The sequence below is a fragment of the Kryptolebias marmoratus genome, linkage group LG21 (genome assembly GCF_001649575.2).
Source record: "Kryptolebias marmoratus isolate JLee-2015 linkage group LG21, ASM164957v2, whole genome shotgun sequence".
Classification (NCBI taxonomy): Eukaryota; Metazoa; Chordata; class Actinopteri; order Cyprinodontiformes; family Rivulidae; genus Kryptolebias; species Kryptolebias marmoratus.
In genome coordinates, this window is record NC_051450.1 from 22,600,526 (window position 1) to 22,611,576 (window position 11,051).

General features: G+C 49.0%; 4 protein-coding genes across 7 annotated transcripts in view; 2 read left to right on the plus strand and 2 right to left on the minus strand.

The window, feature by feature from the left end:
• Window positions 1–4,608, plus strand: part of mynn (myoneurin) — an 18,846-nt gene extending 14,238 nt beyond the window's left edge. Inside the window, exons 5-10 of the mRNA XM_037973335.1 lie at window positions 1–810; window positions 1,748–1,907; window positions 1,982–2,160; window positions 2,240–2,332; window positions 2,501–2,626; window positions 3,043–4,608. The exon at window positions 1–810 is cut by the window's left edge and continues 20 nt beyond it. Coding sequence (XP_037829263.1) covers window positions 1–810; window positions 1,748–1,907; window positions 1,982–2,160; window positions 2,240–2,332; window positions 2,501–2,626; window positions 3,043–3,452 — 1,778 coding nt within the window. The 3' untranslated portion in view covers window positions 3,453–4,608. The remainder of the gene's footprint in view (window positions 811–1,747; window positions 1,908–1,981; window positions 2,161–2,239; window positions 2,333–2,500; window positions 2,627–3,042) is intronic.
• Window positions 1–11,051, minus strand: part of tnikb (TRAF2 and NCK interacting kinase b) — a 129,943-nt gene that overhangs the window by 85,735 nt on the left and 33,157 nt on the right. The gene's annotated exons all lie outside the window — the stretch shown is intronic.
• lrrc34 (leucine rich repeat containing 34) lies at window positions 4,786–8,010 on the plus strand. 2 transcript variants are annotated; one of them, XM_025002197.2, is made up of 10 exons: window positions 4,786–5,213; window positions 5,877–5,989; window positions 6,070–6,134; window positions 6,208–6,294; window positions 6,414–6,542; window positions 6,645–6,740; window positions 6,813–6,967; window positions 7,156–7,311; window positions 7,580–7,706; window positions 7,771–8,010. In XM_025002197.2, exons 1-10 carry the CDS (start codon window positions 5,107–5,109, stop codon window positions 7,978–7,980), a joined length of 1,245 nt encoding a protein of 414 aa, XP_024857965.1. In that variant the 5' UTR covers window positions 4,786–5,106; the 3' UTR covers window positions 7,981–8,010. The 2 variants fall into 2 exon arrangements, with proteins under 2 accessions (XP_024857965.1, XP_017294482.1); XM_017438993.3 differs by having other exon boundaries at window positions 6,414–6,740.
• Window positions 5,531–11,051, minus strand: part of lrrc31 (leucine rich repeat containing 31) — a 10,091-nt gene continuing 4,570 nt past the window's right edge. Inside the window, exons 3-11 of the mRNA XM_017438991.3 lie at window positions 10,789–10,932; window positions 10,281–10,448; window positions 10,033–10,197; window positions 9,771–9,953; window positions 9,535–9,702; window positions 9,301–9,465; window positions 9,038–9,193; window positions 7,754–8,764; window positions 5,531–7,415 (exon numbers count right to left, since the gene is read on the minus strand). Of these exons, the coding sequence (XP_017294480.1) occupies window positions 8,406–8,764; window positions 9,038–9,193; window positions 9,301–9,465; window positions 9,535–9,702; window positions 9,771–9,953; window positions 10,033–10,197; window positions 10,281–10,448; window positions 10,789–10,932 (1,508 nt within the window). The 3' untranslated portion in view covers window positions 5,531–7,415; window positions 7,754–8,405. The remainder of the gene's footprint in view (window positions 7,416–7,753; window positions 8,765–9,037; window positions 9,194–9,300; window positions 9,466–9,534; window positions 9,703–9,770; window positions 9,954–10,032; window positions 10,198–10,280; window positions 10,449–10,788; window positions 10,933–11,051) is intronic.

Sequence of the window (11,051 nt, forward strand, 5' to 3'; positions counted from 1 at the left end):
CCCCCCTCCCCCTGTCTATCGCCTCCGCCACCGGGGAATGGCACGCCAAGGGGCAGGAAGGCGGCGAGCGGGAGTTTGAGCCCAAAGACGGTGACTTGGAGTTGGCGGACAGGAGCGACGAAGAGTACACCCCCACCATCCAGAGGAGCGTGGGCCGGGGGCCGGGGATGAAGAGGGGGAGGAGGCCGAAGAGCTTCAGCAGCGATCGGGTGGAACAGAGCAGCTCCACCGACGGCACGCCAAAAGTCCAGAGCTACAGGGGGCGGGGCAGGCCCAGGGGGCGGGGCAGAGGGCGAGGAGGAGGAGCTCCTGCTTCACCTCCAAGTGAAGATTTACTGCAGGAGGATTCCTACTCCAGCGTGAAGGACTCTGGAGACGTCTCCGCAGACTGGAGCCCCTCCCAGGACAACGACGACGACGGCTCCCCGACCAAGAGGCCCCGGCTGAGCGCCAGGAGGGGGCGCGGCCGGAGGAGGGGGCGAGGAGGAGGGAGGGGGCGGGGCACCAGGAGGAAGAAGGAGGAGGAGGAGAGTAGCGAGGTGGGGGCAGACGAGGAGGAAGAAGATGAGGAGGAGGAGGAGGAAGAGGAGGAGGAGGAAGGGGAAGAGAGCGAGGCCGGGGAGCAGGACCCGGCAGAGATGGGCGACGGGACGCTGACCTGCAGCGAGTGCGACAAACTGTTCAAAGACATGAGCAGCCTGCGGCGGCACGAGAAGATCCACCGCGGCCTGAAGCCGTTCTCCTGCATCTTCTGCTCCAAGACCTTCAGACAGGCCACGCAGCTGAAGACACACCTGCGCATCCACACAGGTGAGGCGGCGCTGACTCTCTGACTCTCTGACACCCACTGAGACGTTAATCTCAAATCAAACTTTATAAACTGCGGATGCTTACACTGAAGGAACGGCTCCACAGGTCGAGGTTCAGCCGAACTCAGAGTCAGTTTGTTTCTGATGGGAGCGGAGCAGAGTCTCTGACTGATGCATCATCCTCCGGCTGATCCAAACATCATTGTTCCAACAAGTCGGCCGTGTTCTTCCTCATTTCTCTTCCCTGAAATCGTGTCACATGACCCGACGTCGACCTGCAGCAGACTGAGGAGGATTGTTTCCACCTCCTCCGTCTGCAGCTCTTTCTACTGAGGCTGCGGTGCTTCTGACAGCGCAGATCCTTTTAGCTGCTTCAGGAGAAACTTCGGCTCGTTCCGATCAAAACTCCGACTCAAACTGTCGTTGACTCGAGGAATTAGATTTAAAGTTAAAATACAGCGTCAACGCTGGGAGCTGGAGGAGCTATTTCAGCTAAAAGAAGCAGAAAAAAAGGCTAAAAGGAGCACAAGGTTCAAAGCTAAACATAGCAAAATGCTAGAATTGTTAGCGTTAGCATTCCTGGAATTAGCTTTAGCGGTACCAGATTAGCATTAGAAGTTGTATGAAATGGATTAAAAACAACTAATGTGAGCTCTACTGTTAGCATTAGCATTAGCAGTAGCAGTGTTAGCATTAGCAGAAGTATGAAGTAGATCTAAAAAATGTTTTTCAAGAAACTGAAGAGGTCTAAAGATGTTTGTTTGTTTGAAAAGTATGAAAGTTACAGAAACCAAAAGTCGGAGCGGCCATCTTCTGAATGAGCCGAAGGTTTTGATGAACAGCTGAAATGACAGAAGTTAGAAACGTTTGTAAAGATAATGAAGAGGATGTTGTCTTCAGTCTCACCGTCTGTGCTCGTCTCTGCTGTCTGTCCTCAGGAGAGAAGCCGTTCAGCTGCAGCGACTGTGAGAAATGTTTCGCTCAGAAGTGTCAGCTGGTCGCTCACCGCCGGATGCACCACGGAGAGGAGAAGCCCTACACCTGCGACCGCTGCGGCTTCAAGTTCGCCACCTCGTCCAACTACAAAATCCACATCAGGCAGGTCAACGAGTCCCAGTTTTACTCGGCTGCTTGTCGGCTGTTCTCTGACGGCGTCGCTGCGTTTCCCTCAGACTCCACAGCGGAGAGAAACCGTACGTCTGTGACATCTGCGGCCAGGCGTTCGCTCAGTCCAGCACCCTGACGTACCACAAGCGGCGGCACACCGGAGAGAAACCGTACCAGTGCGACCTGTGCGGCATGTCCTTCTCCGTGTCCTCGTCTCTCATCGCCCACGCCAGAAAACACACGGGTGAGGCTCGCGCTTTCATTGGACGGGTTGATGCTGGCGTCATCAGGGTTAATGGAAGGGGTTTGTTTTTGTGTTTCAGGGGAGACTCCGTACAAATGTCCTCAGTCGAAATGTGACGCCAAATTTGTGACGTCTTCTGAGCTGAAGAAGCACATGAGGCGACTTCACCCGGGTCCGTGTCTTTCATTTACGGTTAACAAAGAATCTTAAAGAAGTTTAGTTTCATCGAGCTGCACCACCACGCCGAAGTTTAGCTCTTTACCCACCAGGCTTTTATTCAAACCTGCCTGGTGGCTGGTGAGATATTTTGCTAACAGGCAGCTGTTTGGGTGTTTAACAGATGGGAACTCGGGCGTTCAGTGTCTGCTGTGTGGGAACAGATTCGCCAGCGTGAAGAACATGATCAAACACCAGGAGAAGGCTCACGCCGACGAAGTGCGACAGCACAAAGAGAGAGCCCGAGCCGGTGAGCCCATTTAATTAATTTATTTTATTACAGACGTCGTCAGGTTAGTTATTAACCAGCTCAGGCAGCAGATGACTCCATAAACGTCACAGAAAGTCATGATTTATTTGTATCCATTTTGCTGTAATTAGTTGTTGATAATTTTGAATCAAAGGTCATATGACGCCATGACTGTGTGGAGGAAGTGGGCGGGTCTTAAAGCCCAACATGGCAGCTCCCATGAGACGAGACCCTTCGTCAATCTTCACATCAGCCTTAAAGGGATAGTTCAGATCTTCAGAAGTGGGGGTTCTACCTGCTGTAGATGGCAGCTAGTAGTAGCAGATCTGAAGTGTCCCTTTAAGCTGATTAGAAGCAGACAGTTACTGTTTGTGTTTTAAGCCTCCCTCTGACCTTTGACCTCTGCTCCTCTACAGTGGTGCTCCTCGCCTCCAGCCACCCTGTGGCGTTCGTTCAGAGTAAAATCTCTCAGGAGAACAAAGGTTTGGGTTCCATCCCTGAAGGCGAGCCGGCCAACCCAGAGCCCACGACCCCCGACCCCAAAGGCCCGGCGCCGTCCGCCGACGCCTCAACAGACGCCGACACGGCCACCGACGGCGCTGCCGACACCATCCGGGAGTTCAAACCGGAGCCCGCCCACCTCCCGCTGACCACCGCCGATCAGGTGACCTTTGAACCCGACCAGGAGCAGACCATCAACTCGGACACGCTGCACGCGCTGGTGGAGCAGCTGAGGCCCGGGGCGTCGCCCGCCACCAGCCTGGAGCAGATCGTCATCATCAGGACGGTGGACACCGCCGCCGACAGCGCCCCCCCTCAGCAGTGAGCGGGTCGGGGTCAAAGGTCATCGCCGTCACCCTCTGACGGGAATAAAAGTGTTAAAGTGCAGCTGGAGTTCATCAGAACCTGGACCGACTTCAAACCCAAATAATCGGATTTCTTTTTTCTCAGCAGGAAACAGTTTGATAAACTTTGTTTATTAATAAAATAACAAAAAGTTCAGCAGGAAATCCTCAAACAAACTCCCTAAAATCCCAGTTTTCTTCCTCGGTGGGTTTTTTTGTTTATTATTTTAGTTGTTTTGTGCTTTAATTTTGTTTGATAAGAATAAATTTTAGATTTTTGAGTTCTAATAGTTGGTTTTTTTGCCACGGATTAATTATTGTTCAAATAGTTAAAAACCAGGATTTAAAGTTTGAAACTTAAAACTTCTGTTTATAGTTTGTCTGATTTAGAAAAGATCTTTTTCAATAAAATCAGGAAATCTAAGATCTAAACGTTAAACTGTAACTTTCAGCTCGTTTGATTCAAGTTAAACATCGTGCACGCCCACACACGTGCACGTGAATTTTCATCTAAAAGTGTCTCTGAAGACAAATCTGTCATGAATTTATATTTTATTTAAAAACTGCCCAAACGTTGACAGAAATCTGGAAAAGAAGTTTGTTTGAGTCTGAAAAATTAAAAAAATAAATTTGTAATAAAGTCTAAAATTATCTAATTTATTAACTGAACATTTTCAGCTAAATTACAGATTTTTTTGTCTATATTTCTGCTCAAAACATCTTTTAAATTGACAATATTAAAAAATGATTTCCCCACATTTTGAGGTTTAATCATTTCAGACAAAAATGAGATATTTCTCTTTGCTTTAAATAACTTGTATTTCGACAGATTTCTTCATAAATCGTTTCAGATTGTTTTGTTTCAACATTTCCTGTCATGAATTTGTCCTCTAATCACAACCAGATGTGAAGTCTTTTTATTTTATTTATCAGTTTGTCCTTTGTTGCTCTGACTTATGAACCTGTAATGTATTCACGGCCGTTTTTATGTACAGAAAAAAAATCCTGTTAGCTTGAAACTTGCTTTTATTTTTATTTTTGAACAGCAGCATTGTAGGATTGTATACGTGTACACGCTCACCACTGTATAAAAACTACAACGGAGCAAGAAAATAAAGCAAAAAAGGGACAATCTCATCTGTTTACTGGGTTGTTTTTATTTAAGCTGAATTAACTGAACTCTGCAGTTTAAAAATGTTTAGGAAACAAATTTACTTAAAACAGAGATTATAAATAAAAGAAACAGTTTCCAAGGAAGTGTATAATGCATAAAAGTGCAAATAAAGCAGAAAACATAAATAAAAGGTCTATAAACAAAAGCTGCTGTTGTTGCAGGTTCTACCTTCCGCCACCAGGGGCGCTGTTACACCCAACGGCTGAGCTGAGTCCCCCGCCGCGGGTTCGAACCCCAACCGAAACCGTTCACTTCTTTTTTTGATAGCATTTCTTTTTGAGTTAATGTCACATTAAGGCATGTAGCGCTACAAAACTAAAATGATAATAGTAATAAATTAAATAAATTAAACTAGAACGGTCAAAGCAGCGTGAGGGTGTCTGAGGGGAACAACATCCGGTAAAAGTGACGCTGTCTTCTTGCGTTGCCGTAGCAACGGACACTGCGCCGTCGCTCTAAAAATGGCCAACAAAACTCTTTCAGAGCTTTACGAAGCCGTCTGTTCCGAACATGAGATAAAAATAAACCCGTACATTTTAGAAACTTTACAGAAAACCACGGAAACAGGGTAAGTTTTTTCACTTTGACCATAAAAACTGACTAAAATGTGAAGTTTTTGTGTAGCGTTAGCTTCCGGAGCTAATGCTACATCCGGGTTCTTTTGATTCGCAATGAAAACAAATCTTCAGTTTAGAAACTAAAAACCCTTCAAAAGTCATTTACTTTTGGAGGGTTTTTAGAAGTAAATATAAATATACAACTAATATGTGTTTTAGCAAAAATAGTTGTAGTTTTAAATGTTAAAATATTATCTGTTTTATTAAATTCTTGGTTAATTCGATTGTTTTGTTGGTTTAAAATAATTTAAATAATCCAAACAACACAGTAAATGTCTGTATTTATTTATGTTTTGTCAAAATTACATTAATTCTTCTCTTTTTCTAATCCTGATAACATTGTGAAGATTTATACCTGAAATAATCTCAAATAAAAACCAAAATTCTGGCACAAAAAAGATCCATTTGTTAGGCTGTAGGAGCCGTTTAATGGGGTCAAAGGTCACAGCTTTAGTGGTTTTACAGACAAACAAACAAAAAACTTAGAATGGCTGAAGTTGAGTGTAAAAGCAGCCAAAGTCTAAATAAAACAGATTACAGGAGAGGCTGATGTTCGGAGGGAAAATCTACAGAAATTACGACTTTTATTTTTTCATTTTCTCTTTCTGTTGCAGTAAAATCTCCTTAAATCTGAGAGGGAATGACCGGTCGCGTCACGGTCAGAGAATCAGTGATGAAGACATGTTTTCTTTGTCCAAATGTCTCCAAAACAACCCGAGTGTGACAGGTGAGCTGTGGGTTTCAGATTCAAACAACGTTTTTAACCCTTTCTGCTCTCGTTTTACTGGACGGGTTGTTTCTGAACAGGTTTGGATCTGAGGTACAACAACGTGAGCAACGAAGGAGCCGGACACCTCGCCGACCTGATAGAGGTAAATCAACAGGAACGAGTCGTGGTTTACCCACAGAGAAGAGCAGGAAGTTTTATTTCTGTTTGTTGAGCAGGCAGGGAACTGCGCTCTGCGCTCTTTGAACCTGATGTTTAATGACGTTCAGAAAACCGGAGCCGAAGACCTCGCAGGCAGCCTGAAGGTTTGTGCAACGAACAAAACTGAAGAAATGAGTTTCTGCTGACAGCCTGAGAGCTGAAAGACTGCGTGGATTTGTAACTACTACTTAGAAGCTGAAATCAATGTTTCCCCTCTCTGTAGTGTAACAGCAGCTTGCTGTCTCTCAGGCTGTCTGGTAATAAGATCGGGAACAGAGCAGCTGAACATCTGGCCAGGATGCTGCAGATAAATGAGACGCTGCAGGAGCTGCAGCTATCCGACTGCGACCTAGTAACACATGCACCCACAATACACCGTTTATTACAGCCTCTGTTTCCTCTGATCCTGTTTATTCCCCTCAGTGTTTTCCTGATCGTTCTCGTGTCTCTGCAGGCCACCAGTGGAGTGTTAGCCTTCATCACGGTGCTGAGAAACAACACGGTTCTTCGTTGTTTGGATATCAGTCGGCCGCTGCTCTTCAGCCAGCAGGTCCAAACTCACAGAGCGCGAAAGAACAGATCCAGGTTCAGTTCTCCGGTCTGATAAAGGTCTCTGTCTCAGGAGGAGTGGACTGTGTCCTTCTCAGAGATGCTGCTGGTGAACGGCAGCCTGGTGGAGCTCCACCTGGGGAAGGTGGGGCTGACTGACACCGGCATGGAGAGGCTGGCTGAAGGCCTGAAGCAGAACCGCAGCCTGCGCTACCTGGACCTGCGCTGGTAAGACCAGAACCAACGAGCTCTTCTTTAGTGACTTATTATTCACCTCCACAGGTACAAGAGCTGGACTGAAACGGAGCGAAGAAGCAGCTAAAGTCCAAAGAAAAGTGTAGAAAGACTCAGAATGTCTGCAGAACTGATTTTTGCGCAGTGCTGCATGTTTTTCTTGTCTTCTCGGACCTCTGCAGTAACCGAGTGGCCCGTGACGGTGCGCTCCACCTGTCTGAGGTGCTGAAACAGAACCCCACCCTGGAGATCATCGATCTGTCGTCCAATCGGATCGAGGATGAAGGCTGCGTGTACCTGAGCGAAGCCATCACCTGGCCCGGCTGCAGCCTGAAAGAGTGGGTCCAGCTCCGAAATGTCTTCATGTTCTCCTCATTCAAACTCACTTCGCTTGGAGCCACAGAGAAGCTAAAAGTAGCTGAACGTTTTGATTCACGAACAGCTGAAATTACACAAAGTTAGATTTCAAAAATGTACAGAAAACTAAAAAATGCAGACTCAGCATTTACACAAGAAACAAACAGAAACATGAGAGAGAAACAGCTCGTTTCAGCTTATATTTGTGTTTCTCAGCCGTGAAACACTGTTGGTGTTTGTCGACTGCAGGTTATCTGTCTGCAGAAACAGCATCACCTCAGAGGGTCTGCTGTCGTTGGCTCAGGCTCTGAAAACAAACACGACTCTGACACACCTGTACATCTGGGGAAACCACCTGAAGGAGCCGCTCTGCCAGGTAACCCCCCCTCCCATCCCTGAACCCACCCCTCCCTCCATGTTCACCTCTGATTCCCCCTCAGGCCTTCAGAGAGCTGATATCCAGCGGCCGCCTGCAGCCCGAGCACACAGACGTCAGCGCCTACGAGGTGGACGGCCACGTCTTCCTCGCCGAGGTCAACCAGAGTTTGAGGAAACAGCTTTTCTGCGCAGACGGAACAGACGCGCTCTGCAGCTCCTTCCTTTCTGCCTCCTCACGGACTCAAAGATGCAGCTTCAAAACACCAAAATAAACCTTCTAAAGTCAAAGATGCAGCCTGAGATTTTCTGTCCCAACGAGACAGGCAGACAGAAACACAAAGTAGAAATGAAGCCTCAGACAAACAGGAGGTTTTCTGTTGGAGGAGTGAAGTTCAAAGATTTTACTTCCAGTTTAGAAAAGAAAACTCTGAGCTCGGATAGAATGGAAGTCGATGAGAGTTTGACCTCTGACCTCTGACCTCTGACCTCAATCCCACAGCAGAGAGACACATGGAGTGAAGAAGAAGTTTGGAAAGTTTCACTAAAAGCTGCAGGAGGAGCAGGGCTGAACCAACGAGTGATGAAATCAGTTCAGCTTCCTGAATGTTCAGGTTTTTCACAATAAAAGGAAATAATTATTATAATAAACAGACTTTCTGACCCTGAAGCAGCAGATTGGTTCTTATTTGTACCAGTTTTACTCCTCCGGCTCGGCGGCCTTCCACTCGGACTCTGGGAGGTTCTGATCCAGCTCCAGCTGAACATTTCTGCTCTTTGCGCCGTACTTCAGCTGCCGCCACTCCTGGGGCCCCGCGCTCCAGCGCCGCATCGCCAGCCGGGCCAGCGCCGGCATCCTGGGCAGGGCGAGGAGCAGCGCGGGCAGCCAGGCCGAGCAGGAGGCCGAGGTCGAAGGTCGCAGGCTGAGGTCCGCCTCCTCCAGAGAGCCCAGGCCTCCCGCGGCGAACAGGGCCGACCAGCCGGCATCTCCGACCGAGCCGTTGTAGGACAGGTCCAGAACCCGGAGGGAGGAGAGGCAACCGCGGTGGCACACGTCGGCTGCACCGAGAGGAAGCAGACGATTAATCAGTCTAATGACATGACATCACATTATTTTAAAAAATCTGTTCAAAAAATCTGTTCAGACACAGAAAAATCAGTAATTTAAGAATATTTATCCATAAACGTTTCACAGCTAAAAAGTAAAAAATCAGTTTTGGTTTGAAAAAGTGTCTTTTTCTGAGGTGAAAACTGGTTTCATCAATAAATCCTCAACTGAAAAACGTATCGAGTTAAAGGTGTCGTGATGTCAGAGGCGTGTCCTCTGGTTACCTAGGTGACGCAGGTCGGAGGTGATGAGGTCACAGCTGCAGAGGCGGAGCTCCAGGATGACGGACGGCTGCAGGGCGTCCAGCAGCAACGGCAACCGGCCGCCGACCACCTTACACCAGGAGACGTCCAGGCTGCGCAGGTAGGGCGCCGCCAGGGCTGAAACACACGGGGACGCCATCATCATCATCATCATCATGCAGCAGGTTTCTTCTGCTGCTGCTGAACATCCTTCATCGCCACGGTAACCGTTAGTGTTTGTTTACCCAGAGCAGTAAAAGACTCTTGGCTCAGTCTGCAGCTGCTGAGCGGCAGCCGCCTCATCTGGGTCAGCTGGAGGGCGGAGACCAGCTGGTGGACCACGCCTCCTGCCTCCTTATTGGACGACACGTCGAGCTCCACCAGCGCCGTCAGAGAGGGCAGCACCTGGACTGGAGACAAGAGGTCACATGACTCGCCAGCCCCTCCAGGTCAGGTTGTGAGGTTTCACAGAGACTCACTCAGAGCCTCCAGGTCGGCCGGCGTCAGGCAGCACAGGTGGAGGTCCAGGACCTCCAGGTGAGTGAGGTGAGCCAGGTGAGAGGCGAGGCGCTCCAGCCCTCCAGACAGGTGTTTGTTACAGGACAGGTCCAAGTCTCTGAGAGAGGGGAGGCAGCGGAGCGAACCACCTGCAGGACAAACCTTAAATCATTCAACGCTTTTGGAAAAAGATCATTCTGTGGTAAAATCGTCCTACTGAGATCACGGAGACGTCCTGGCGTCAGACCGCAGGCCTGGAGCCAAAGCGTGGTCAGGGAGGCAGCGTGGGAGAGGGAGGCGGCCAGCTCCCCAAAACCACCGCCGTCCACTTCCTGTGAGAGCTGAGGGTTACAGGAGACATCCAGAAGGCAGAGCTTCGGCAGGACGGACACCATTCGTCCTGAGAGGGACACAAAGTGAGATCAGTCCATCACAGAGGACAGCGGCGTCAAACTCAGAAGAAGTCCTGGAATCCGTACCCAGAGCTGCAGCGTCTGCCGCAGACAGCTGACCAGCCACCAGGTGGAGCTCTCTCAGCAACGGGGGAGGTCTACCCAGCAGGCCTTGCAAAGCGCCGCCACCAACGCCGCTGTTCCAGGACAGATCCAGGACCTCCAGGTGAGGGACGCAACCGAGAGCTTCGCCTGCAGAGAGAAACCAAACATCAGATAAAAACCAGATGTGAGAATAAAAACAGGAAACAGAAGTTTGTTATTCTTCGCCTCACCCAGAGCAGCGACATCTTCAGCGCTCAGCCTGCAGCTGCAGAGCCTCAGGGTCCTGATCCCGCCCACATGCTGGAGGTGAGAGGTCAGCGCCGGCAGACTTCCACCAATCAGCTCGTTCCAGGAGACGTCCATCTCCTCCAGCTGAGGGAGGAACTGGAGCAACGAGGCTGAGGAGGGAGGAGGAAGAGACGCTGATCGGTTGAAATTATTATTCGACATTTCAGAGGAGCTGCTGCTGTCCGTCAATCTGGGAAAGGTCAAAGGTCATTCCAAACAATCTGGAGTCCATTGTTCTACAGAGAGGAGGATTATTCACAAGAGGAAACATTTCAGACAGCTGCTGATCTTCACCCTGAAGGTCAGACCGTGCAATGAGCTCCATCTCAGACTCTACAGCCTCAGTCAGCAGGTCAAAGGTTAAAGCCTCTGCTCTCTTAAAACAACATCTGAAGGAACCTCAGACTGAAGGGGGGCAGTGATGTGGGGCGATGCGTTCGTGTGTCGTACCGAGCTCCAGCAGGTCGGTTGCTGTCAGGTCGCAGTGACTCAGACTCAGAGTCCGGCTGTCAGCTTTCTTCCCCAACTTCTGCAGGAAAACAGAAACTCGACCCCAACCGACGTCACGCTCGCTGTCCGCTGGGCCCGAGGCACCTGAACACACCACACACCAACACCTGAGACACCTGAACACACCACACACCAACACCTGAGACACCTGAACACATCACACACCAACACCTGAGACACCTGAACACATCACACACCAACAC